We start from the raw sequence: 27,954 nt of genomic DNA, 5'->3' as shown, positions 1-27,954 counted from the left end.
CCCACTGGGGGCTTCTGCGGTTGGGTCTGCAGAATCCTCAGTTGCTATTGGAAACGGTGATGTCACTGGCAGTGGGCGGAGCTTCAGTCATCCTTTGAGTTAGGAAGAAGGAAGCGCATGGTGGGGGTTGAGGGGGTTAGGACAAAGAACTGGAATCTTGAGGACTGGAAGGACAGGGTGGTTCTGTCAAGGGGCAGGAGGAGGTGCTGGGCGCCAGGAGGGCACCAGGAGAGGGGAGAGGTGTGGAGGCAGGGTGGGCACAGGGTCTGCATCAGCAAGGCCTCCTCACCTCCGGCCTCCTCCCACCTGCTGCAGACCTGAACCCCTCTGGCATGGCCTCTCCACAGCTGGATGGGGTTCAGACCCTCAGACTCTCCTGGAAGATGCAGCTCAACATGGGGTGGTCTCTATCATCCCTCCATTCTTCTCAGTTCTCCAGGAGGGAGCCTGAGTCACGTGGCCAGGCAGCCAGGGCCTCGCCCCCATTTTTGAGCCTTCTGCCTCCCGCAGGGGCGCGGCTCAGGACCCCTTCGCAGGCCTTGCTTTCCAGCCGGCAGAGTCAGGCCCCGAAATATCACTGACTGCGGGTGAGGACTCTTGCACGCGCGCGCGCACACACACACACACACACACACACACACACACACAAACACTGGCCCGAACACATTCGGTCCTGTTAAAGGACACAGGCGGCCGCCTGCGCTGACACGGACTCTCCTCACCTCCTCACGCTCGACTCCCTACAGGTGCGAGACAGCCCAGGTCTCACAGTCTCAGCGACCCGTCCACACGCGCGCACACACTCGCACACGCGCGCGCGCACAAGCGTCCCCCTCTGGCCCGCGCTCTGAAAATCGCTCTCACGAACGCAGGCGCACAATCTGGCGCGGGAGGCGCCCCCGCTCCCGCTCCGCGTCGGGAAGCGGGGGCGGCAGGAGGGGCAGGCGACGCTAGCCGCGCTCGCCGCTCCGCAGTCGCTGCAGCCGCCGCAGCGTCGGGACCGGGACCAGCGAAGCCCGCGGAGCAGCTGCCGCCGCCGTGTCCTCGCGGCGCGAGGCACCCGGAGCGGCAGCGAGACCCGCTTCAGCACCGTGGACAGCGCCCGCCACCCGGGCCGCGCTCCAGGGACCCCACGCGCTCCGGGGGCTGCCCGGCTGGCCGAAGCCTCGCCGCACGCGTCCCTCTCGCGGGTGTCGCAGAACTAAGGCTCCCGGGGAAGACGCGGCGCCCTCCGTCCGCGGGATCGGGCGCGCGCAGGACGGCCGGGGCTTCCCGCTGGGGATGCGCGGACGGCCCCGTGTTCGCGCCGCCCAGAGCCAGGGCGCTGCCCGGAGCCCATGAGCACCATGCGCCTGCTGACTCTCGCCCTGCTTTTCTCCTGCTCCTTCGCCCGCGCCGCCTGCGACCCCAAGATCGTCAACATCGGCGCGGTGCTGAGCACGCGGAAGCACGAGCAGATGTTCCGCGAGGCTGTGAATCAGGCCAACAAGCGGCACGGCTCCTGGAAGATCCAGCTCAACGCCACCTCCGTCACCCACAAGCCCAACGCCATCCAGATGGCCCTGTCTGTGTGCGAAGACCTCATCTCCAGCCAGGTGCCCGCCCCCCACTCGCCGGGCTCCCGCGGTGCCGGCCCCTCCTCCTCCCCCACCCTTCCCCCCATCCTCCCTGCTTCAGCCTCCTTCCTTGCCGCTGTCCCCGTTTCATCCCATCCTTCCCTCGCCCTCTCGCTCCCCTTGAGAAAGGACCCAGAGGGCTGGTCTCGCCAGCAGCTGAACACCCGTCAGCTCTGTGTCAGCCCCAGACCAATCGCCTGTAACCGGGGCTTGCCCTCACCAGGCATCTAGCTGGTGTGTGTGGGCGTGTGGCTGTCTGTTTGGTCACTGTGTATCTGGGTGGTGGCGGGCATCCCAGGCCGCCCACGAGGCGCTGGCCTGGCCGCACGCAGGACGCAGGGCTTTAAACCGGATGGGGCCCGGGGCCATCTTTATTCCTTCTTGGAGACCGCCATCCCTTCACCCTCCCCCGCCCCCATCCACAGGACTGCCTGACAGGGGAAGTGGCCCACGTGTTGCAGCAGGGTGCTCTCTACGGTGGGGATGGGGACGACCTGTGTGGGAGACACCAAGGCTCAGCGGCTGGCAGCACGCGCTCTGGGGGGAGGACACAGCTGGCGATTTTGCCTGCGGAGCTGTCCGCCCCCGGCTCCGCGCCTGCTGCACCCCAATGAGACAGCCCGATCACTGCAATGCAGCCCTTTATGTAAGAGGCGGACCGACCCTGGGCCAAGTGCTGCTCACACACACTCATCCACGGACACTCATGCTCACATGTGCGCACATATTTATCCACGTTTGTGCACAGAGACAAACGCCTAGACTTAAACTAGCACTCACTCATGCATGTTGGCATGGGGTAATCCACCGCACACTCATTAACACAGACGCCCGGCCCCACGCATCTCCATGGGCACATGCATTCCTGTGCCAGATAAGTGAACACACGCTCAAGCGTGCACACACATGCACACACACAAGCAGACACGCCGGGGCATGCTGTACACACACACACCCAGCACACACTCGTGAGCACGGCATAGCCACACACGCACACACATGCTCGGGCACACACTGAACAGCCATCTCTGAGTGCAGATGGGGTCAGGGAGGGAGAAGGGGTAGGACCCTTTATGGGGAATCCCTCCTCCCACTTACAGTTTTGCTGCCTGTGGGCACCGTTCTCCCAGGGAGTGCCGGGAGCCGCGGCGACAGCAGTAGCTCTCACTCACTGCCGGACGCTGTGGGCCAGGCGTGGGCATGGCAGCCGTCACCCCCACCGTGTGGGGCCAGCACACTCCCACCCATCTGCAGAAGCAGGGGGCCCTGTGGCTCAGACAGGGGAAGGCACAAATGGGACAGACAGGGCCTTCCAATCTGAGGGCAGCTCAGAACTACCGGGCCTTCTGCCCCATCTCCCTGCCTTGGAGGCTGAGCCACTGGTCCAGGCGGGAAGTCGAAGCCTCCTTGAGGATGTGGCCAGTGCCCAAGTCAGCACTGTGTCTGGTTCAAACCAAGCGGGGCTCAGCCTGCTGCTGGAAGACATCAGCAAGAGGCCTGGGCCTCTGGGTGGCTCCTTGTCCAGCTTCTCCCACTAGTTCCTAATTCTCGGTCTGTAATTGTCCCTGCAGGCCTTCTGGAGACACCCTCCATCTCTGGAGCATTAGCCTCTGTCCACCTCTGACACAGGATGGGGGTCAGTGGGGGCTCTGGGGCAGGGCCTCCCCTCCCCTCTCGAGCTGACTGTGTCCCCTGTGCCCGCAGGTCTACGCCATCCTAGTTAGCCACCCACCTACCCCCAACGACCACTTCACACCCACCCCCGTCTCCTACACAGCCGGCTTCTACCGCATCCCCGTCCTGGGGCTGACCACGCGCATGTCCATCTACTCAGACAAGGTGAGCCTGACCGCGATGCCCCCGTTGGCAGACCCAGGGCCGCCAGCAGCTTCCTGCGGAGGGGGTGCGGGGCACAGGCAGAGGGGCTCAGATCACGGGCTTTGGGCCCCAGATGATATATTCAGGCACACTCACAACTCACACCACAATACAGTCTCACAGAGACACACAGACTCACCCACATACACGCACACCGGTACACACTCATAGCACTCACACTCACACAAACTCACAGATGCGAACATATCTGTACACTCACGCCTGTGTGCGCAGTCACACACAGTCACAAGGCCATTCACCTGCTCTTACATACGCACACACTGATGTTCACACGTGCTCACACCATCACCCACTGCACTCTCACATGGAACCACCGTGTTCACTCCCCCACACTCAGGCCCATCACACACTGTGCCAGGCACACACACACACACACACACACAGTGACACACGCCCACACACACTCAGGCACACAGCCCACTGACAGGTGACAGGTGCCAAAAGCAAGCCCCGGGGAGCAGCAGAGGCCCTGTGGGTCACAGGAGGGACAGACGGGACAGCTTCCCGGACAGCAGAGCAGGGGCCCTTGGAAAAGGGGGTTCTCCAGGAGGAGGAGACGCCTAGAGGGGCGGCGCCACCAGGGACCAGTGAGGGTGTAGTTTCCAGCCCCCCCTAGAGGACGCAGCTGGAACAGGATTGAACTCGGTGCCGGGTGAGCCGGGTGAGCCGAGGAGGCAGCTGGGGGGCTGGTCTGGGGGTTGCGGTCCTCAGGGCTGCCTCGTGGCCCTCGGGCTGGGGGTCTGACCGGAGCCGTCTAATCGTGGAGCAGCAGCTGGGGGAGCAGAGAGGTCCCCGAGTCAGGCTGGCAGGAAGCGCGCCCCCAGAGCAGTGAGGAAGGCGCGCTGGCCCGCACACAGCTCTCCCGCAGCGCCTGCCCCAGCTCTGGGAGGACCAGTCAGCTGGGAGCAAACGCCACCAAGAGGCCGGGAGGGTGGTCGGCCCGCTCCACTTTACCCTTCAGACCTGGGGGGCTTCCTGCGTGCTCAGCCGCTCCGTCGTGTCTGACTCTGCAACCCCGTGGACTGAAGTCTGCCCAGCTCCTCTGTCCATGGGATCCTCCAGGCGAGAACACTGGGGTGGGCCACCTGCAGACAGACTGCGGACTCTGGCTCGGTGTCAGCAGAGAGGCAGAGGGCTGGGCTCTTGGGAACCTTCCAGCTCTCCCCATCTTCTCCAGATTCATCCTGTCCGGAGCCCTGAGCTCTAGATAACCCGCCTGAATCACAGAGGTCATCTCAGCCAGGCCTGGGGTGTCCAGGGAGGTCAGGGACAATGGCAAAGAGAGAGCAGAGTGAGGGGTCCTCTGGGACGACCGCTGTGGGAGGAGGCTCGCGGAGGCCGGGCACCCCTCTTCCTGAGGCTCTGAGAACCACAGCCACAGCAGAGCCTCCCGAGCTGCTCAGAGGCACTTACCCCTCAGCGGTGAGTGGAGGGCTCCCTCCTGCGCCTTCCAGCCTCTGCCTTCCGCACCTCTCTGGGCGCCAGGCCCGAAAAGTGCCTCCAAGGAGGACAGCAGCCGGGCGCCCCGGGAGGCCTGGGAGGGGAGCTCTCTCCCAGGCATGATGCGGACTGTCACAGACTCCCACTCCAGATCCAGACCATGGCCTAGCACGAGGGCACACCTAGCAGCTGGGCCTTAGAGCTCCACCCTGATCCTTCCAAAGCAAACCCCTGACCATATGTGCCCAGAAGGCAGGCCAGGACAGCCCGGGCCAGAGCCAGCCCGACACCCCAGCCACAATGCCCTGCAGCCGTGCCACCTGCCGGAGGACAGACAGAGGCAAAGGGGCATTCTTGAGCCCAGATGCCAAGGCACGGAGAGGGAGCAGACGAACCCCTGGTTCGGGGTGGTCCCCAGGAGCCCTGCTCCCTGCAAAGACCCGGAGAGACTCCGCGCTGAGGGGGGCGGAGCCTGCTCAGCCCCTCACCCACAGGCGGCACCCTCAGAGCAGGCGGGGCCAGGGTGAGGGTTAGGGCAACACCCCCCAACGAGCCCAAGAGACTGGAGCGTAGCCCCAAGAGGGAGGTTTCCTCAGAAAGACAGTTATACGAATTCCGGACGGACCCGTGGGGGTCTCTGAGATGCTGGGCGTCAGCAAGAACTTTCTGAGCCTGAGTAGCTGAGCTGGGGTGTCTGTGGGGAGGTGGGGGAGTCACCCCAGGAAAAGTTCCACAGACCCCCCGCCCCGTCTCAGTCAGGCGGCTGGTGAGCAAGCCGAGCCTGTTTCTCAGATGAGGTGATGTGGGGTGCGGGAAGGAGTCGGGGAAGCGAGGCCCCCGGGTCTGGGGTCTGTACGTAGCGATTGGGAGCAGAGACCTGGCGGGGTCTCCGGCCGCGCCCTCAGCCCTGCTGTGCCTCGCAGAGCATCCACCTGAGCTTCCTGCGCACCGTGCCGCCCTACTCCCACCAGTCCAGCGTCTGGTTCGAGATGATGCGCGTCTACAGCTGGAACCACGTCATCCTCCTGGTCAGCGACGACCACGAAGGGCGGGCGGCCCAGAAACGCCTGGAGACGCTGCTGGAGGAGCGCGAGTCCAAGGTGAGGCGCGGGCCGGGGCGCGCGCGCAGGAGCAGGAGCGGCGAGCCGCCGCCGTGTCTGTGGCCCGTGTGAACACCCTTCTCTTTCCATCGTGCGTGGTCAGCACCACTCCGTCTGGCGAGCGCCCGCCCCAGCCTGTCCTCGGCTCATTTCACTCGCTTTTGCCATTAGTCGAAATCTCCTTCGTGTCAGTCCCTGCGGGGCGAGGGCAGGACCACCTGGAGCTCCGCAAACACCCCGCCCCGCCCCGCCCCGCCCCGCCCCGCCCCCAGCCCGCTCAGGCCCCGGGCTCGGAACTCATGGGGCGCCACCTCGCCCCAACGCCGCCCCTAGGGTGTCCCTCAGTGCGGTGGCCCCACGCGCCGCGTCCCTTGTGCAAAGGCTCGGTCCCCTTTGCTGTGACCCCTCCCGTGTCCTCTTGCTGGCCTCACTGCGCAGCTGCCGTCCGCCTAGCCGCTGCCCACCCAACCTCACAGAAGCCCTATCCAGGGGTGCCTGCCAGCCCCGCTCCCAGTCTTGGCCCTGCCCCTCTTCGGCCCCTTCTCTCCTTCCCGCCCAGGCTCTGGACCCCTCCTGGGGACCAATTAGGTGCCTGGTTCTAATTGACTGTTCTTGCCCAGCTGACCCCGATCCCTGGGGCGGTGGCAAGACCAGAGTGGTGTTTCTGGGGGTCCAGGTGACCCCCCCATCCCTCCTTGTCCACCCCCACTGCCAGAGGAAGCCCAGGGTCCCGCCTCCACCCAGCCCACAGCCATGGGTGCTCCGCACCCGGGCTGTGCCCCTCCCGGGTTGGGTGGTGGCCAAACCAGGCAGAGAGGCCCAGGCAGGGGAAGGCCCTGGGAGGCAAGACCCAGGGATGGCAGGCGTATGCGCTGTGTGCAGAGGCGGAGTTGGCTTCAATAAGCTGAGTGCCAACCCAGGTGCCCCAAGGCGCCATAGGGCCTGAAGGGAAGAGCAGGCATCAGCTGGGGGGAAGCAGAGGGCAGACCCAGAGGGCCCTGGGGGTCCTGCTTTAGGGGACGGGCTGAACCTAGGAGGGAGGGCTGGCTCCCAGGGCTGCACCAGGCGAGTGTGTCCCCTCCCTTGGTGGCTGCACGTGTGCCCAGTGCATGCTCACACACACGCTCCCTCTCGCAGGCACGTGCGGTTGCTCCCAAGACCATCCACTCACACTCCCGCTGTCCCAGACTCAGGCCCCAGGGGCCCTCCACCCCCTCCCCAGAGGTCCAGCAGGCTCACAAGTGGCGTGTGCCCACGAGCAGGCTCACCCCGAATTCACACTCAGCTGCCTGCACGCACATACGTGCTCAGATGCGCTGACCCTCACCCCGCCCCTGCCGCAGGCTCACTAGGCCAACAAGCGCATGTGGACGCCCGCAGATGCGCCTGTGTCAGGAACGCCCGCCACAGCCGCTCAGTGCCCGCGGGCGGCGGGGCATGCGCCACGCGCCAGCGAGGGCAGAACCCTGGGCCTCCCAGAGGGCAGAAGGGGTGCTGGGGGAGGGACCTGCCCCATGCAGGACTCCCGTGGCCGGGGGGTGCGGCGGGGACCCCATGGCAGGTGCATGGCAGGGTTGGGGGCAGGAGGGGTCCCCAGGGGGTGGGTTTCGCTTGGACGCAGACAGGCCCTCCCTCTCTCCTGAGCTTGACTGTTTCCATGAGCGCAAGTCCACGCAGGCAGGGAGCCTCAGTGGCCCCTGCGCCCCGCACCCCTGCCCCGGCCCAGCCCCGGCCCCAGCCCCGCCCCGGCCTAGGTGTTTGCGAGCTCCAGGTACGTGCCCGTCTGCAGACGTGCCGAGGAGGTGGTGTGATTGCTTTAGCGCCGTCATTTTCAACCGTTTATAATCTTCTTCTGTGTCTGCATATTCTCTCTGTGCACATTATTCATCAGAGTAAAAAAAGGAACTATGAAAACCTCGACCAACTGTCCTATGACCACAAGCGCGGACCCAAGGTATATATGCATGGACGTGCACGCCACCCACGACTAGGGAGCCCCGGCCGGGCGCCTCGGCCACCAGGGCTGCCGTGGGCCCAGCCGCGCCATGCCGCGGCCGAGCAGAGAGGAAGGAGAGCCAGGTCCAGAGCAGGCAGCCTAGGCAGGAGAGGCCGGTGCCGGCCGCCGGGCCCCCGCCCGCAGGCGGCCCGCAGGAGGAGCGGCTCTCTGGGGAGTGCATGTGAATCTCCGGGCCCCCGGGTTTCCTCGCGGAACCCAGGAGGGAGCCCGCCCGCCCGCCTGCAGTCCAGCCCGGGCCGCTCCCGTAGGGCCGGCGGACAGGCCCCGGAGGACCTCCCGAGGTTTTGGAAAAGGCGGCCGTCTCCGCCGTTTCGGATTGCGTTCCAAAACTCTTTCCTGTTTCCTGCCCGCTGCACGCCTCTTTCTGAGTCTCGGTCCACTTCAACTTGCATGCTCAGTGCAAAAGTGAGGCCAGGAATGAGAGGAGGAGAGCGCGGAGTGCAGAGAGCGAGCAGGAGGAGGACGCAGGAAGGCCGGCGCAGCAGGGCAGGCAGCTGGCAGCGCAGGCGGCAGGCGGGCCGCGGCGGCCCTAGGGCGCAGCCTCGGGGATCCTAGAGGCTGCAGCTCGACTCTCGCCCCTGAGGCGCTGTGTCCCCGCCCCGGCCGCCTGCTAACACTCCCGCTCACACTGCAGGCGGAGAAGGTGCTGCAGTTCGACCCGGGGACCAAGAACGTGACGGCCCTGCTGATGGAGGCGCGGGAGCTGGAGGCCCGGGTCATCATCCTCTCCGCCAGGTGAGGCCAGGCTGGGCCGGCCACCCGGCCACCTCGGGGCCAGGCCCAGGGTGCGCCCTGCTGATGCTGGGCTTTGCCTCCCAAACGCCCCCTTCACTGCCCCCACGCACACACAGGGCCTTGGGGATGGCAGAGGGATAAGCCCCTGCCCTTAAGAAGGCAGAGGTGGCCTGGGCGGTAGCAGCTGACCGGGGTTCTGGGAGCTGGTTGGGGAGGGGTCCCGGGGAGGGATGAGGGGCCTGCAGAGAAGGTCCACGGCAGGGAGAGGCCGGGGCCCTGGGGTGGAAGGGTTGGAGCGGCCAGACTAGGCAGCCACGAGAAGGGGACCGGTGAGGGACCTGACCACCTGGCTGCCGCCGCTGGAGGGGCCCGGCCCCACCGTGACCTTGGAGCTGAGCCCCAGCAAAAGCCTCCCTGTGTGCAAATGGCTCGTCCTGCGAAGGGAAGGCCAGGCCACCAGAAATAGGTGACGGACGCGCCCTGCCCCATGGCACACGGGGGCCTGGGGAGACCTGCCGCACTGTCCGCCTGTCCCAGAAGCTTTGCAGGCTCCAGCAGGGGTGGGGTGCCCCGCCTTCCGTCTGCCCCGGATAGAGCCTGCTCCTTGGGCTGGAAGGCAGTTAGCAAGCACTGATCCCCCACACAGCACACACAGCACACGCACTCACACAAATCCACTGAACGCACATCACACACATGCTATCTGCACGTGTACTGTACACACACATGTGCATGCGACCTGCTTCTCTGTTCTCGTGTACACGTCTGTGCCATACACACGGGACACTCATACACACACAGGCACACAGGCACACACACACACACTCAGGGACACTCATACACACACAGGCACACCACCACACACCATACACACACGCACTCAGGGACACTCATACACACACAGGCACACAGGCACACACACACACACACTCAGGGACACTCATACACACACACAGGCACACACCACACACACACAGGGACACTCATACACACACAGGCACACAGGCACACACACACACACACACTCAGGGACACTCATACACACACACAGGCACACACCACACACACACAGGGACACTCATACACACACAGGCACACAGGCACACACACACACACACACTCAGGGACACTCATACACACACACAGGCACACACCACACACACACAGGGACACTCATACACACACAGGCACACAGGCACACACACACACACTCAGGGACACTCATACACACACAGGCACACCACCACACACCATACACACACGCACTCAGGGACACTCATACACACACAGGCACACAGGCACACACACACACACACTCAGGGACACTCATACACACACACAGGCACACACCACACACACACAGGGACACTCATACACACACAGGCACACAGGCACACACACACACACACACTCAGGGACACTCATACACACACACAGGCACACACCACACACACACAGGGACACTCATACACACACAGGCACACAGGCACACAGCCACACACACACACACTCAGGGACACTCATACACACACAGGCACACAGGCACACACACACACACACTCAGGGACACTCATACACACACAGGCACACCACCACACACACACAGGGACACTCATACACATACAGGCACACAGGCACACACACACACACACTCAGGGACACTCATACACACACAGGCACACAGGCACACAGCCACACACTCAGGGACACTCATACACACACAGGCACACTGCCACACACCACACACACACACACACTCAGGGACACTCATACGCACACAGGCACACCACCACACACCATACACACACGCACTCAGGGACACTCATACGCACACACAGGCACACAGGCACACAGCCACACACACACACACTCAGGGACACTCATACACACACAGGCACACACACACACACACTCAGGGACACTCATACGCACACAGGCACACCACCACACACCATACACACACGCACTCAGGGACACTCATACGCACACAGGCACACCACCACACACACACACACACAGGGACACTCATACACATACAGGCACACAGGCACACACACACACACACACACTCAGGGACACTGATACACAGGCACACCACCACACACACACACACACTCAGGGACACTGATACACACACAGGCACACTGCCACACACCACACACACACACACTCAGGGACACTGATACACACACAGGCACACCACCACACACCACACACACACACACTCAGGGACACTCATACACACACAGGCACACCACCACACACCATACACACACGCACTCAGGGACACTCATACGCACACAGGCACACCACCACACACACACACACACAGGGACACTCATACACATACAGGCACACAGGCACACACACACACACACACTCAGGGACACTGATACACAGGCACACCACCACACACACACACACACTCAGGGACACTGATACACACACAGGCACACCACCACACACCACACACACACACACACTCAGGGACACTCATACACACACAGGCACACCACCACACACCATACACACACGCACTCAGGGACACTGATACACACACAGGCACACCACCACACACCACACACACACACACACTCAGGGACACTCATACACACACAGGCACACCACCACACACCACACACACACACACACTCAGGGACACTCATACACACACAGGCACACCGCCACACACCACACACACACACACTCAGGGACACTGATACACACACAGGCACACCACCACACACCACACACACACACACACTCAGGGACACTCATACACACACAGGCACACCACCACACACCATACACACATGCACTCAGGGACACTCATACGCACACACAGGCACACAGGCACACAGCCACACACACACACACTCAGGGACACTCATACACACACAGGCACACACACACACACTCAGGGACACTCATACGCACACAGGCACACCACCACACACCATACACACACGCACTCAGGGACACTCATACGCACACAGGCACACCACCACACACACACACACACAGGGACACTCATACACATACAGGCACACAGGCACACACACACACACACACTCAGGGACACTCATACACACACAGGCACACCACCACACACCACACACACACACACACACTCAGGGACACTCATACACACACACAGGCACACAGACACACATACACAGACACACATGCACTCACAGGACACTCATATACACACAGTCACACCGCCACACACCACACACACACACGCACTCACAGGACACTCATACACACACAGGCACACCACCACACACCACACACACAGACACTCAGGGACACTCATACACACACAGGCACACCGCCAGACACACACACACTCGCCAGACACTCATGCACACACACAGGCACACAGCCACATACACACACACTCACAAGACACTCATTCACACACAGTCACACCGCCACACTCATACACACACACAGGCACACAGCCACGCACACACACACACACTCAGGGACACTCATATACACACAGGCACAACGCCACACACCACACACACACACACTCAGGGACACTCATACACACACACAGGCACACAGACACACATACACAGACACACACGCACTCACAGGACACTCATATACACACAGTCACACCGCCACACACCACACACACACACGCACTCACAGGACACTCATACACACACAGGCACACCGCCACACACCACACACACACACACTCAAAGACACTCATACACACACAGGCACACCGCCACACACCACACACACACACACTCAGGGACACTCATACACACACAGGCACACCACCACACACACACACACACGCACTTAACACATGCTCACCTAGACACAAGAGCAGACACACCACACCGGCACACGCCCCACACCAGCACACACGTGCTCACAAACATAGACTTGTGTGCCACACACTACCCAGGGCACAGGCCTCACACACGCACATACACGGCCCGTGGAGGCACAGCGTTCACCGACCACACGCCCACCTCTTGAATCCACTCGTGGCCTCTGGATTCAAGCGGGAAGGAACCCCTGCCCTCACACACAGGCCCCCAGAGCAGAGAGGCCAGAGTCCCACTGCAGGGGACCAGCTGGCCCGGCACAGTCCACCCCTGGAGCCCAGGGATGCCAGCAGACCCCTGGGCAGGGCCGCTGCCACCCTAGCTCACCCTGTCCCCCACCCGACCCCCCGGCTCCTCCTCACGAAGCCTGTTGAGAGCATTTTGCAGAGCGACTTCATTAAGCCAGTCTTAACTTTTGAGCAGTTTTCTCTTGAGCATGTCAGAATCTCTAATTTGTTTCCAAAACGTTTTTTTAAAGTAATCCTCCTGAAGTTGTCTTTACGGGATCAGTTATTTCCATAAAACAGTTTGATGTCGATCAGGCTTTTGTCTGCAACTGCTTTACTGCAGGTATCGATTTACACAGACACAAGCATAGGTGTGTGCTCACCACCAGTCCAACCTCACAGACCTGGATGGTGTCAAGCAGACAGGCCCCTCCACCAGGCTTTGGGGGAGCCGCGCCCCGACACGCACACACTGGTGCCACCAGCCGTCTTGGCTGGGTGCAGCCTGAAGCACCTCCCTTTGGGGTTGCGTTCTTGTTTAAAGCAAACACTGAACGTTTGCATTTTCCCCTGAGAAAATTGGGGGCTGACTCCTAGGGTCCCTAGGGCTGCCTGGGTTTCCCACATCAGCCGTTGTGAAAATGCCCCCCCAGACCATCTCCCGAACTGCATTGTCTCCCGCTGCCCATGCATCAGAGAAGCAAAGTGTCCATCATGTCTGGAGTCAAGTTCCACCCTGCAGGGAGAGGAGGTGGGAGTGCCATCAGGCCCAGGGTGCTTGTCCTGACCAGGGGGATCCCAGCCCTAGGGGGCGGGGTGCACAGAGGCTCAGCTGTGAGGAAACACAGGAGCTCAGGGCAACGTGTGCCTGCAAGGTGAGGCCTAGGCTCTGTCCTGCCAGGGGCTCTGCCCTGGGTGGTAGGGAGAGCACCCAGGGCTGGGCACCCAGAGATGCTTGTTCAGACTCCAAAAGGGAGAGCAGGTGCCCTCAGCGCCCCAGTGGCTTCTGTTGCAATGCTCAGGGCAGCGCCCTGGCATTTGGTCCCAGCAGCATCCAGAAAGATCCCAGCCTCTCAGTTCACATGCTCAGGCATGGAACCAGAGGGGTGTGGCTTGCCCAGGAAGCTGCAGGAGCACAGGCTCAGGGGTGGATTATCAGACACAGACCCGACCCTCCACTTCCCACCGTGGGCCTTGGCTCCTCAGTCCCTGTCCTGCCAGGGATCCTGTTCTGCCTGCCTCACAGGGAGGTTGTGAGAATTAAATAGAAAGGTGCATGGAAAGCATTCAGAATAGTGTCTGGTGCGGGTGAGCAAGTTACCCGTCAATAATGGGCCGTCACTGTCTGTGTCATGCTAACCCTGTCCACAAGAGCAGGGGGCCAGCAAGAGGCCTCCGGCAAGCTCTGGGGGTCTGGGCCCCACCCCATCACTTCGGGGCTAGTCCTCGGGCCCACGTGCAGTGCCGGCTGGGGGAGGGGCCGGGGTGGGGGCTGCCCCCCATCTCTGCAGTGCCTCCAGGGCTCCCCGCAGACCAGGGGCGGGGGAAGAGGCAGGGGGAGGCCACACTGTGGAGGGGGACCTGGGAGTCGAGCAGCCGCCGCCGGCCGCGGGTGGGGAGAGCTGGAGTCCTGGCCGTCACCCCTCTCTGCCCCACAGCGAGGACGACGCTGCCACCGTGTACCGCGCAGCCGCGATGCTGAACATGACGGGCTCGGGGTACGTGTGGCTGGTGGGGGAGCGCGAGATCTCGGGGAACGCCCTGCGCTACGCCCCGGACGGTGAGTGCTGGGCTCCGGGGTCCCGGTGGGCAGGCGTCCCCCGCGGGCTCTAAGCCAGCCCTTGCCCCAGGCATCATCGGGCTGCAGCTCATCAACGGCAAGAACGAGTCGGCGCACATCAGCGACGCCGTGGGCGTGGTGGCCCAGGCCGTGCACGAGCTGCTCGAGAAAGAGAACATCACCGACCCGCCGCGGGGCTGCGTGGGCAACACCAACATCTGGAAGACCGGGCCGCTCTTCAAGAGGTGGGCGGGCCAGTGGGCGGGGCCGCCCCTCAGGGTGGGCGGGGACGTTCTCTGAGGTGGGCGGGACCGCTCCGTCTGAGGGGGTGGGACGGCTGTTCCAGAGTGGGCAGGGCCGTTCTCTGTGGGCGGGGCTGTTCTTCAAGAGGTGGGCGGGGCCACTTTCCGGGGTGGGCGTGTCTGATCCGTCCGAGGCGGGAGGGGCCACTCTTCCAGGTGGGCGGGGTCGCCCTGGGGTGGGCGGGGCCGCTCCGTCTGAGGGCCACCGTTCCGGAGCCCGAAAGAGTCGCTCCAGCCCAGCGTGCTGCGCCTACAGACACAGTCTCCTTCCCCGCTCCTCTCTGCCCCCACCTGACTCCATCCTCACCTCCATCCGCGCTGTGATAACCATCTGGTCCATTTCCAACACTGACACCATCGCCTCGAATGTCACAGAAGCACGGCTGCCTCCATTGCCCCTGTCCCCACCTTTAAACACTGAAGCCACCGTGAGACCCCACCCCGGTCCCCAGGATGACTAACAGCCCTGGGGAGGAGGATCCTGCCTCGGGCGGGCACTGGGAGCTTCCTCAGGCCCAGGAGGTCAGACAAAGATTTTGGGGATGGCACCCAACCCTGCTTCCCTGGTGACTCAGGTGGTAAAGAATCCGTCGGCAATGTGGGAGACCTGGGTTCGATCCCTGGGTTGGGAAGATCCCCTGCAGGAGGGCATGGCAACCCACTCCAGTATTCTTGCCTGGAGAATCCCCATGGACAGAGGAGTCTGGAGGGCCACAGTCCCTGGGGTCATAAAGAGTTGGACAGGACTGAGTGACTAAGCACATCCAAGTCTGCCGAGAGCCAAGGTTGGCAAGAGACACAGTGGGTGGCCGCAGCAGGGCAGGAGTTAACACAGAGAACCCTGGACACCGCGCCACTAGTGTGGGGAGGCCCAGTCGGTCACCAGCACCCACCCCCAATTAGCAGGCGCAGAGTCCTGGCCGCGGTACCCACAGCAGGAGCACACACAGCTGCAGACACGCAGCATATGTGCACACAGGCACACACGTGTGCGTGTAGATTCAGAGAGGCTCAAGGGACATCACACCTGTGCCACAGCTACACGCACAGGGCTGCACCCCATACAAAGACCTGGTGTGTGACACATATATGGCCCAGTGGACACGCCACACACACACGCGTGTGCACACGCAGGAAGATGAGACCTCAACCCAGCCTCCTCCACTCACTGGTGAGCGGGCCACCGCGTCCTCCCTGGGCTTCTGCCACCTCACCTGTAAAGCTGTCAGAATCAAACGTCCCAGCCCACAGGAAGCCCTCACAACAGGGTCCAGAGCCGAGGAGCCGCTTGGCTGGCGTGGCTGTGCCGTCTGTCTGGGCTTGCCCTCCAGGCGGCTCTCAGTGAGAGCAGGGAGTGCATCCCTGATGGCCCAACCACACTGCCCTCTCCAGGGTGCTGATGTCTTCCAAGTACGCAGACGGGGTGACCGGCCGCGTGGAGTTCAATGAGGACGGGGACCGGAAGTTTGCCAACTACAGCATCATGAACCTGCAGAACCGCAAGCTGGTGCAAGTGGGCATCTACAACGGCACGCACGTAGGTGGGGGTCATGAGGGGGTGGGGGCTGGGGCCTCAGGGCCCTGGGGCCGAGATCCCTGCGTGGCCACCTCCATCTCATACCCCCACCCCCAGGTCATCCCCAATGACAGGAAGATCATCTGGCCGGGCGGGGAGACCGAGAAGCCGCGCGGCTACCAGATGTCCACCAGGCTGAAGGTGGGGCCCCGCCTCCCTGCCCCGGTCTCCGTGCACCGTGGCCTCCATCCTGTGCCGAGGGTGCAGAGGGGACAGTGAGGGCCCTGAAGTGACTAAAGGTCCTGGGACCAGCCCAGCACCCACTGCACACACCTGGCGTGGCGGAGGCGCAGGGAGACGGAGTGGGTGCAGGAGAGGAAGCCCAGCCGCCCGGCCCCTCCTGACCCCATCCCGCTTAAGCCTGGGGCAGCCATGTGGACCAGGGCTCCCCTGGGGATGAGGGGCAGACCGGTGGTCTTTCTGTGGACTTCAGTACTCTGAGTGCTGAGCCCCAGTCCTGGAGATGATGCCCCCACACTCTTCGGCACTCCTCCAGGTGGCCTCAGCCCACCGCCCACCCTTGGCCTTCCTGGCCTCCTGCTGGGACTGGCTCAGACTGTCCTTCTGAGCCGGGTCTCCCTGCGTTGGCCAGCCCCTCTGTGACTCACTGGGCCTCTGGGAGCCCTCCCCTGGGACCTCATCTCTCACAGCTTCTCTTCCACGTCCCGACTCTGCTACGGTCCTTCAGGCTCATCCCAGGATGCCTCCCAAGAGTCCCTCCCAGACTGACCCACACCAGCACCAGGCTGGTGCCCGAGCTCACTAAAGGCAAGGAGCCTCACACCACACTTCTTGTGGTGCCCCAGGGTCCTCTCTTGACCTCCTCTGCTTTCTGAGCTACCCCACCCCGTGGTCTCTCACTGGGCCTCTTTGTCTGCACCTGCCGGCAGGGCACCAACCCTCTCTACGGGCAGAAGGGATTTCCCCAAGCCAGCGCTCAGGAAAGAGGCCTTGTGTTGAAGAGTCTGAGTGTAAAACAGACAGGACAAATGGCCAGGATGGTCCCCTACGGGCTGCGAGAGCCAGAAGGCCTCTTGGAGCCTTTCGTGTGTCGCTTGTTTTTTTGACACTGAACTGATTATTTTCAGCTTAGTTCTCATTGGAGGATAATTGATTTAGTGTTTGTTTCTTCTGTACAGCAAAGTGACTCAAGTATACACACACATAGATCCACTCCTTCTAGGTTCGATCCCCATACGGGTCACTGAGCACAGTTCGCTGTGCTGTGCTCTCTTTCTCGTGTAGTAGTGCATGTCTATGGCAATTCCAATCTCCCGGTTTATCCCTCCTCTGTCTCACTGATTTTTTTTAAAAGCATGAGCATATTACTTGTATAATAGAAATGGTGATGAAAGTTTTAAAGGCAAATAAGCCCCTTCAGGGGCTCCCAGTCCCCTGCCCTTGGGGGAGCTGGTCACCCTGCAGGAGAAGGGGCCTCTCTCACCAACCCCATTCACCTCATAGACTCAACCCCAGCACCATGTCCCCCAGGACCCCTGATCCTGTGCAGTGACTGGCTCAGCTCCTCTGCCTGCGTCTATCCTGCCTACTCTCAGCCTTTAGGGCTCTGAAGGACAGAGAGGAGAGAGTGCCCAGCGTGAGCCCCAAGGAGCCCCTGGATTGAAGAGGCCACGGCAGAGAGGGCAGTGATCGGACAATGACCCCCTGCGGGTGGAGGCTGAGGCCAGGAGAAGCTGGAAGAGCCAACAAGGGCAGTCCCTGCGTGTCCCTAGTCCTGGGCAGGCTCTGAGTGGACATGCCCCTGTCTTCATGGCAGGGGTGGGGGCAGGGGGTAGGCTCTGGGCTGGGACAGGGAGGTCCTCAGCCTCAAGAAGTCAGAGAAGGGGCTCAGGGCAGACTGGACATCTGGCAGGCTCCACTGACCAAGGGACTGTTCTGTAGGGCAGGACCTGAAGGAAAAATGGCCAAGAGAAGGCACGGTGTTCCAGGAGGCCAGTTGCCCTCTGTGCACTGGGCGAAGCCTTGGGGTCTGGCGCCCCTCCTCGGGGCAGCAGGCTGATTGCTGCCTGAAGCAGCATGGTGGGGGGCGGGTGTGTGGGAAATGTCAGGGATCTGGGGAGGGGGGCTCCAGGGAATTCTGGGTGCTGAGAAGAGGGCAGCGCCCAGGACAGCCCAGGGCTGGTGGTCCAGGGCTGGTGGTCCAGGCCTTATGTCCCCTCGTCCCCAGATCGTGACGATCCACCAGGAGCCCTTTGTGTATGTCAAGCCTACGCTGAGCGACGGCACGTGCAAGGAGGAGTTCACCGTTAACGGGGACCCGGTCAAGAAGGTGATCTGCACCGGGCCCAATGACACGTCGCCGGGCAGCCGTGAGTGCGGGGCGGGGGCCAGGGGCACTGGCCTCGGGCGGGCAGGGACCACGTGCCGGCGAGCCCCTCGCTGACCGCACCGCGCCCCCGTTCGCCAGCGCGCCACACTGTGCCTCAGTGCTGCTACGGCTTCTGCATCGATCTGCTCATCAAGCTGGCGCGGACCATGAACTTCACTTATGAGGTTCACCTGGTGGCCGACGGCAAGTTCGGCACGCAGGAGCGGGTAGGAGTGGTCCCTAGGAGCCGGCGCAGGACCGGGGCCTGCTCCCTGGAGGGTCTTCGGCGGGCGGGGCCTGAGCCTGGGAGGAGCCTGGAGTGGGTGACCCATGAGATGGGTCGGGGTGGGAGCCTGTCTGGGGAGTGGGGTCCGCGGTGTCCGCGTCCCCACCGGCGGGTCGCCCCACAGGTGAACAACAGCAATAAAAAGGAATGGAACGGGATGATGGGCGAGCTGCTCAGCGGGCAGGCGGACATGATCGTGGCCCCGCTGACCATCAACAACGAGCGCGCGCAGTACATCGAGTTCTCAAAGCCCTTCAAGTACCAGGGCCTGACCATTCTGGTCAAGAAGGTGAGCGAAGGCCAGGCGGGGCGGGGCGGCGTCCCGGGAGGGCGGGGCGGCCCTGACGGCCTGTGGCCCCGCAGGAGATCCCCCGGAGCACGCTGGACTCGTTCATGCAGCCCTTCCAGAGCACGCTGTGGCTGCTGGTGGGGCTGTCTGTGCACGTGGTGGCCGTGATGCTGTACCTGCTGGACCGCTTCAGGTGAGCGCGGCCCGGGGACCAGACTCCTTTACCCGCGGGCGGGCGGAGCGGGCGAGGGCCGGGGCAGGCTGCCCCTCCCGCCCTCTCCCGCCCGCCCTTTGCGCCCCCGCAGCCCCTTCGGCCGGTTCAAAGTGAACAGCGAGGAGGAGGAGGAGGACGCGCTGACCCTGTCTTCGGCCATGTGGTTCTCCTGGGGCGTCCTGCTCAACTCAGGCATCGGGGAAGGTGAGGCGACGCCAGGCCAGGGCCCCATCCCGCCCCGCCGCCCGCCCCGAGCTGACGGTCCTCTGCCCGCAGGCGCCCCCAGAAGCTTCTCGGCGCGCATCCTGGGCATGGTGTGGGCGGGGTTCGCCATGATCATTGTGGCATCCTACACCGCCAACCTGGCAGCCTTCCTGGTGCTGGACCGGCCGGAAGAGCGCATCACCGGCATCAACGACCCGCGAGTGAGGCCGGGCCCGGCTGGGGGCTGGGGAGGGAGGCGCTCAGGCCCTCCGCTGCGTGGGGCGGGGCGCGGCCGGGGAGCAGCCACGAGCCTGGCTCTCTGACCCCGCAGCTGCGGAATCCCTCGGACAAGTTCATCTACGCGACGGTGAAGCAGAGCTCGGTGGACATCTACTTCCGGCGGCAGGTGGAGCTGAGCACCATGTACCGCCATATGGAGAAGCACAACTACGAGAGCGCCGCGGAGGCCATCCAGGCCGTGCGCGACAAGTGAGGGCGGGGCGGGGCCAGCGAGGGGCGGGGCGGGAGAGGGCGGGGCCATCCAGGCCGTGCGCCACACGTGAGGGGCGGGGCGGGGCCAGCGAGGGGCGGGGCGGGAGAGGGCGGGGCCATCCAGGCCGTGCGCGACAAGTGAGGGGGCGGGGCGGGAGAGGGGCGGGGCCATCCAGGCAGTGCGCGACAGGTGAGGGGCGGGGCGGGGCGGGGCGGGAGAGGGCGGGGCCACCCAGGCCGTGCGCGACAAGTGAGGGCGGGGCGGGCGGGGCGCGAGTGAAGGGAGGGCTGGACCGGCTGGGGGCGTCCACATCCACACTCAGTGTCCCGGCCGTGTGGGAGCCACGGGGAGGGGACAGACGGTGGGTCCCCAGCTGGCAGGAGGAAGGCTCGCGGGGAGCCAGGGCCACGTGGAAGCGTGGCCCCCGTGACCCCGCCCCTGCCCGCAGCAAGCTGCACGCCTTCATCTGGGACTCGGCGGTGCTGGAGTTCGAGGCCTCGCAGAAGTGCGACCTGGTGACCACGGGCGAGCTCTTCTTCCGCTCGGGCTTTGGCATCGGCATGCGCAAGGACAGCCCCTGGAAGCAGAACGTCTCCCTGTCCATCCTCAAGTGAGCTGGCCTCACCCGCCCCCTCCCCGCCCCGCCCCGCCCTGCGAGCCCCTCCCGGGCCCACCCCGCCCTGCCCCGCCCGGGCTCACGCGCCCCGTCCATCCAGGTCCCACGAGAACGGCTTCATGGAAGACCTGGACAAGACGTGGGTTCGGTACCAGGAGTGCGATTCGCGCAGCAACGCCCCTGCTACCCTCACCTTCGAGAATATGGCAGGTGGGCCTCCTCCCCCCTCCCCCCCCCCGCCCGGTCAAGGCCCCTGCTGAGCCTGGATGGACGCCCCAGGGGGCCGCAGCGGGAGCAGCCACAGCTGAGGCACTGGGTGTCCCCCCCAGGGGTCTTCATGCTGGTGGCTGGGGGCATCGTGGCAGGGATCTTCCTGATCTTCATCGAGATCGCCTATAAACGGCACAAGGACGCCCGGCGGAAGCAGATGCAGCTGGCGTTTGCGGCAGTGAACGTGTGGAGAAAGAACCTGCAGGTAGGGCAGGCCGCCCTCCGAGGCCTGGTGCCCACGGCCCGACCCGGCCCGGCCCTCCTCCATCCCTGCAGGCGGAAGCGCTGGCTCTGGCTCCCAGGAGCCCAAGTGGCGAGGACTGGAGCTGGGAGCCACAGCGGAGGCCGCAGTGCTGGGGGCCGCCTGTGGGTGGCCGCCTCTGCGAAGCCGGGCTCCGAGCGTCCACCTGGCCCCTCTGTCTCCAGAGTCGCCCACCGAGGCCCATTCCGTAGGAAGGCAGACTGAGGCAGGGTAAGACAGGGACCCAGCTGGGTGTAGTGTGTGAGTCCAAGGCGCAGTCCGACATCCCTCGCCGCCCCACGCCCCTCCAAGGACCCGGTTCCCTGCCACCCTGCTGTGCTCCATGTAACTGCAGTCTGAGCTGGTCCGCCGGTCCTGCTGGGCACCCCAGGCTGCACCCGTGGGGCTTTGCTGGCAGCAGGGGACGGGCTGCCCACAGCCCACCTGGGCCGGGCTGGTGCCCCACGGGCAGCCCCAGGCTGCCCCAGCTCTTCTCTTCCTCTGGGTGCCTCCCCAGAGCCTGTGTCCTGGGAGGAAGCCGGTGTTGCCGAGAGGGAGGGCCGGGGGCCGGGGTCACCGGTGTCCCCACACCTCTCGTCTGCCCACCCTTGCTCTTGGGACCTGGCCGCTGCTCCCAGTGGCGGGCGCAAGGCCCACCTGGCCATCAGACCTGAGGCCAGGGTCCCAGGAGCCGCCTCTGTCTCTCTGTCACTCCAATCCATCTCGCCACCTGCTTTTAGTCCCCTCAGCCCCTTCCTAAATCTCGGTGCGCTTCCTCTGAGGTCAGAGTGGCTGGTGGGGCCTGTGGGGGTGACTCACCCGGTGTTCAGGGGGTTCCTCCTCCTCGGGGCACCGTACACCAGGGGCACCTTGGAGCCAGGGAACCAGGCAGGCCTTCCTGGAAGACAGCCAGCTGAGGACCCCACCCCGCCTCCCTGAACCCAGTCCCAGCACAAGGAAGGTCAGGCCGGAGACCTCCGGCAGCAGCAGAGGCCCCCTGCGAGCGTGGGGCCGGTGGCTGGTCCAACCAGGACAGGGAGGCAGGCAGGAGCGAGGGCCCGCGCGGCCAGCCAGGCGGGGCAGCAGCCCCCAGGAGCAGGCGAGGGCAGGTGTGGCCGCCGCCCTCGGCCGTCTAATCACTTGTGCGTGTTCGTTTTAGGATAGAAAGAGTGGTAGAGCAGAGCCCGACCCTAAAAAGAAAGCCACACTTAGGGCTATCACCTCCACCCTGGCCTCCAGCTTCAAGAGACGTAGGTCCTCCAAAGACACGGTAAGGGGAAGAGCGCCCAGTCCCACGTGTCCGACTCTCCCCTCGCCCCCGTGTCTGTGTCCCGTGCGTCAGGCCCGCCCTCGCCATCCCACCGCCCGCCTCGCCCGCGCGGCCCTCCTGCGCTCACCGCTGCCCGCCCGGCACACTAGGGCCTCTCTCGGACTCTGGGCCGCTCTTTCGGCCCTCGCCCGCGGGCCCGCCCGCCGGGTTGTCTTCCCCGTGTGTCTCTGCGTTAGTCTGCCCCCCGTGCCATGACGCCACGCGCCATCTTAAAGCCGTGTCATGTCGTTGGTCAGCCGGCCAGCCTCCCCACTCAGGGCTGTGCCCGCAGCCCCGGGCGCGCAGGGCCACCCCGTCCCGGGCTCCTCAGCCGGCAGGAGGCCACACCACCTCCCTGTCGCGCCCGTCCCTCCGGCTTCTCCCAGGGAGAGGCCCACTGCCCTCGCTCCCTCCCTGCGACGTCCGTGGAGGGGAGCCTGTGACGTCCCACCGTCCATCTGTCTGGCTGCCAGCCCTGCCACCCAGACGCCTGTCTCTCGTGCCTCACCAGAGCCATGCCTGTCGCATCCCCTCCGTGTGGTCTCTGTGTGGGCCGGGGCTGGGGGGCCGGGCCCGGCTCCATCTGGGTGGACGGCTGGGGCCTGGAGTTGGCACAGGCCCCTGGCCACAGGGGCCGTCAGATGGGGAACGGGTGGGACCAGAGGCGGCGGCTCCCACCCCAGGCCGAGCAGGGGCCCTGCGGGAGGCGTGCTGGCAGCACCTGGAGGTCTGAGAACGGGGTGGGGGGGTGGCCCCGAAAGCTGTGGCTGGCAAGCCTTGGGCACCGAGGCTCAGGGTGGGGAGACCCCCATGGAGGGGAGCAGTGCTTCAGCGCCTGACCCCCAGCCCCTTCAGAGCCTGAGCCAAGGGTTCCCTGCCTTCCCGCTTGGGCAGCCTGTCTCTGTCCCGGGTGTGTGTGCTTGAACCCCAGGCCTCCAAGACTGGCCTAGCCCTGCTGGGAGCGTACCCAGGCGAGGAGGGCCCGCCCAGGGCCAGCACAGCCCTCAGCCCATCAGCTTCCCCGCGGTTCAGGGGCAGCTTGTCCTCCTGTCCACAAGGAGCCCCCAGTTCACAGGCAGCATCACCCCAGTCTTACGACCCAGATGGAAGCAGGATTTGTGGCCCCGCCCACAGCGCAAGGGAAGAGGGGCAGGCGCAGCGCAGACAGGGCGCAGCACAGACAGGGCGCAGCGCAGAGCCATCCAAGTCTGGGGTGAGGCCACCACCTGCCCCAAAGGGGCCCGTGAGGCCTGGCTACTCCACTGCTAGGGCTCAGCACAGGCAGAGTGGCTGGACAGGGGCGGCCCGAGGGGCTGAGCACAGGCCTGGAGCCCTGCAGCTCGGGAACTGGGTAGGGCCTTGAGCCAGGGGCCCCGCCGGGGGCTGGGAGGGCCAGCAAGGACCAGTGGTGGGGCAGCCGGGGAGGGGGCGCCCAGCAGACAGAGCTCTGGGGCCAGGCAGGCAAAAGGAGGGGCAGGAGAGTTACGTAGGCAGTGGGCCACTTTCTGAGGGCAACAGAATCCCACCCCCATCCCGGCCCAGAGCCCACTCACAAGCCCCTTAGCTGGCCTGGGCGCAGCTCAGAGACCCTCAGGGTGCCTGTCCCGGGACACGCTCCCAGCAGACTCCTTGCCCGAGCCCCCCCAGGGACCACCCTCCAGGCCAGCTCTGGTGCCACGTGGCATCTGGGGCTGGCCGGCCCTGCAGGGATGACTGGGGACACTGCCAGCTGGGGGCTGGGCAGGGGAGGGCAGCCCAGCCCCCCCCCGTTTCCGGCTGGGCACCTGCTCGGAGGGAGGCCTGGGTGGGGGGCTCTGTCGGGAGGGGTGGGGTCAGTGCGGCCGCTGAGATGCGCTGCCCCTGTCCCGTGGCTGGTCTGGGCCAGGGCGGCACTGGGCGCGCAGGGCTGGGTCCCTGGCGGCCGGCGGGGCCAGCGGGTATTGATTGTTGGTTCTTATTTATAGAGCACCGGGGGTGGACGCGGCGCTTTGCAAAACCAAAAAGACACAGTGCTGCCGCGACGCGCTGTTGAGAGGGAGGAGGGCCAGCTGCAGATGTGTGCCCGGCATAGGGACAGCTGAGACGCCCTGCCCGCCCTCCTCTGCCCCCTCCCCCGCAGACAGACAGACAGACGGACGGGACAGCGGCCCGGCCCACGCAGAGTCCCGGAGCACGACGGGGGCGGGGGAGGAGCGCCCCCCAGCCTCCCCCAGGCCGCGCCCGCCTGCCCGCCGGTCGGCCGGCCGGCCGGCCCACCCGTCCCGGCCCCGCGCGTGCCCCTGACGGCCGGGCTAACGGGCGCCTTGTCTGTATTTCTATTTTGCAGCAGTACCATCCCACTGATATCACGGGCCCGCTCAACCTCTCAGATCCCTCGGTCAGCACCGTGGTGTGAGGCGCCCGGAGGCGCCCACCCGCCCCGTTAGCCCGGCCAAGGACACTGAGGGGTCGTGCTGCTCGGGAAGGCCTGAGGGAAGCCCGCCTGCCAGAGACTGCCCACCCCGGGCCTCCCGTCCGTCCGTCCGCCCTGCTGCCGGTGGGCAGCCCCTGCTGGACTGAGGCTCGGACGAGAGCCGCTGAGGACGGGCCAGAGCTGAGCTGGCTGGGCAGGGCCTCAGGGCGCTCCGGCAGAGGCAGGGCCCTGGGGTCTCTGAGCGGCAGGGAGAGCAGTTGACTCGGCCCGGCAGAGGGGCTTGGCGAAGAGACTGGAGCCCCATCCTTCCCGGCCACTCCCAGAGCTACGGTGGGCCTTGGCCCGGGCTGGCTGGGCCACCCCTCCCGCGCCCTCGCACCGCACGGCCTCCACCCCACCCCCCCCCTTCCTGCCTGTACCCCTTCTCCGCTTCACCCCATCCTCTGAGCTGGCCCTGCCCTTCCTGGACTGCAGACCCTGAACTCCACCAGCTGGCAGCGCCTCCCTGGGGCGCGCTCGGGCTCCCCACTGCCTCCCACCTTCTCCGGACCCTGCGAGGGCTGAGCCTTCTCTTTGCCTCCTCCGCCCGCCGCCCAGGGTGGGCTTCGCAGACGCGGGCTCGGGACTAGCCTCAGCCCCGCCGCGTGCAGGCCCGGCCCTTCCGCGTCCGGGCGCGCCTCCCCCGTGCGGCCCAGGCCCTCCAGCCCAGGGCCCCGGGCGCGCGCCGACCCCCCGCCCCGCCTGGTGTGTGCAGTGGTGATGCCAAAAGGAATGTCGCGAAAATTTCGAGCTGAGTCGCTTGTTGACGCCGTCAGGAATGCGGGAGGGGCAAGCGGGTGGGGAGAGGTTCGAGGGCGGCCGCGGCCCCTCAAGCTTGGGCGGCGGTGGCCGCAGGCGAGGCTGTGCCGGGGCCAGGATCCGGCTGCCGCCTCTGCTGGCGGCGGGCGGCGGCGCGGCGGCGGCGGCGGCGGCGGTGGCGAGCGCCGCAGGCAGTGAACGCGGAGCCCAGGGCCAGACAGGCGGCCAGGCTAGCGAGGAAGGAGACGGGCCCGAGAGCATAGACCACGGCCAGATCCTGCGCGGCAAGGGGCCGCGCGCAGTGGCTGAAGGCGGCGTCCGGGAAGGCGGTCAAGGGGCTGAGCGTCAGGCGCCCCGGCGATACGCAAAGCAGCGTCTCGGCCTCTGCGGGACACGGGCGCGGCGTCAGACGGTCGCGGGGGTAGCGGCCCGCCCGGCCCGCCCGCGCCCCCGAGGGCTCACCTGGCGCGTGCCGCGGGTGTCCGCGAAGCCAGGCGCAGAGTGGGCGCAGCGCGCAGCCACAGGTCCAGGGGTTGCCGCGCAGGCGCAGCGTATTGAGAGCTGGCAGGCCAGCCAGGAGCCCGGACGGGAGCGCAGGCAGGTCGTTGTCCTGCAGGCTGAGCGCGCGCAGCAGCGGGAGCGCGCCCAGCGCTGCGGGCTCTAGGCGCGCCAGCCGGTTCTCAGCCAGCGAGAGGGCGCGCAGAGCGCGCAGTGGCGCGAAAGTGCCGGGCAGCAGCCCCTCTAGCTGGTTGGCGCTGAGGTCTAGCTGCTCCAGCGCGCCCAAGCCCCAGAAGGCCCGCGCGTGCACCCAGCGCAGTCCATTCTCGCGCAGGTCCAGGCGGAGCAGCGCGCCGGCATCCACGAAGGCGCCGGGAGGCAGCGCGTGCACGCGGTTGTGGTTCAGCAGCAGCACGCGGACGCGCCGGTTCAAGCCCCCTGGCACGGCGGGCAGCGCGCGCCCCGAGCAGTTGGCCTGGCCCCCCGGCGCGCACACGCAAGCCTCGGGGCAGCCTAGGGCGCCCGGGGTTCCCCAGGAGGCGGCTGCGGCGGGCGCCTGGGTCCAGACTGGCCACGGCAACAGCAGCAGTAGCAGCTGCAGCGGCGGCGGCGGCGGCGGCGGCCCCCACGAGGGAAAGGAGGGACTCCGCATGGGGACAGTCGTGGAGGTCCGCTGTCCGCGTGTTGCCAGAGCCTGTCCGACCCTGCGGCGGCCGCACAAATATCAACTCTCCGGCCTGAGCACAGACAGTTCCTGTCCCACGGCTGGTACTGCGCCTAGGGTGGAGGCTGGGCACACAGCCAAAGGCAGGGCACTGCCAGCCACCTGTCCCAAAGCTCTGAGCTCCACTTGGCTCCGGGCCAGCAGCGCTGTAAAGACCGCACCCCCTCCTCACCTGTGTGGAGTGCCATCCCGTGACCCCAGGAGGCCTGAGCAACTGGACCACGCCATCCCCCACAATCTCTCCCCTGCCCAACTCAGCAGCGACACAACTTAGGAGCCAGTGCGCCCTGCTGCGCAGACCCCTCTGTCTCCACTCAGCAAGTGATCCCAGGGCGCACACAGCAGTCCCCACCTAGCACCGCCCCATCCCCATGGTGGATGGCTGAGGGGCCCCTGAGCCCGCCGTCCAGATGTGGTGGGGGGCGGGGGGAGGGCAGCACTCCTGAGGAAGGGGAGGCAGTCATCTGCACTCCCACCCCCACCCCCGACAAGGGCTCTCCCGGAACCTCAAGGAAACTCATGGGTGGGGCAGGGCACGCGGCCCAAGTCCTCCCGTCACATGCTGCTTCTCTGGACTCGGGCGAGTCACAGGTCCTGTCTTAGTGTTTTCCCGGGGTGGGGCAGGGGCCGGGGCCTGCAGGCTTCGCAGGACAAAGCAGCAGGCAGAGGCAGGGAGGAGCCGGGCTGAGGCATGCAGGAAGGGCAGACACCCAGAGGTGTG

The 27,954-nt window shown here is 65.2% G+C and overlaps 2 protein-coding genes across 6 annotated transcripts; one reads left to right on the top strand and one right to left on the bottom strand.

Moving 5' to 3' along the window:
• The first annotated feature begins 1,337 nt into the window (after positions 1 to 1,337).
• GRIN1 (glutamate ionotropic receptor NMDA type subunit 1) lies at positions 1,338 to 25,999 on the top strand. 5 transcript variants are annotated; one of them, XM_069579639.1, is made up of 21 exons: positions 1,338 to 1,595; positions 3,321 to 3,455; positions 5,879 to 6,055; positions 7,947 to 8,009; positions 8,707 to 8,807; positions 14,550 to 14,671; positions 14,742 to 14,916; positions 16,366 to 16,510; positions 16,607 to 16,690; positions 18,738 to 18,879; positions 18,978 to 19,105; positions 19,289 to 19,453; positions 19,528 to 19,646; positions 19,759 to 19,871; positions 19,944 to 20,092; positions 20,203 to 20,360; positions 20,813 to 20,974; positions 21,081 to 21,190; positions 21,310 to 21,455; positions 22,651 to 22,761; positions 25,127 to 25,999. In XM_069579639.1, exons 1-21 carry the CDS (start codon positions 1,338 to 1,340, stop codon positions 25,193 to 25,195), a joined length of 2,832 nt encoding a protein of 943 aa, XP_069435740.1. In that variant the 3' UTR covers positions 25,196 to 25,999. The 5 variants fall into 5 exon arrangements, with proteins under 5 accessions (XP_069435740.1, XP_069435739.1, XP_069435741.1 ...); XM_069579638.1 differs by lacking the exon at positions 7,947 to 8,009 and having other exon boundaries at positions 24,765 to 25,999; XM_069579640.1 differs by lacking the exon at positions 22,651 to 22,761.
• LRRC26 (leucine rich repeat containing 26) lies at positions 25,997 to 27,614 on the bottom strand. The gene is made up of 2 exons (XM_069579644.1): positions 26,474 to 27,614; positions 25,997 to 26,395 (listed from the first exon to the last, which is right to left on the bottom strand). Exons 1-2 carry the CDS (start codon positions 27,159 to 27,161, stop codon positions 26,082 to 26,084), a joined length of 1,002 nt encoding a protein of 333 aa, XP_069435745.1. The 5' UTR covers positions 27,162 to 27,614; the 3' UTR covers positions 25,997 to 26,081.
• Positions 27,615 to 27,954: the final 340 nt, after the last annotated feature.

This window comes from Ovis canadensis, chromosome 3, assembly GCF_042477335.2.
Source record: "Ovis canadensis isolate MfBH-ARS-UI-01 breed Bighorn chromosome 3, ARS-UI_OviCan_v2, whole genome shotgun sequence".
NCBI lineage: Eukaryota > Metazoa > Chordata > Mammalia > Artiodactyla > Bovidae > Ovis > Ovis canadensis.
This window is presented reverse-complemented; position numbering and strand designations above follow the sequence as displayed.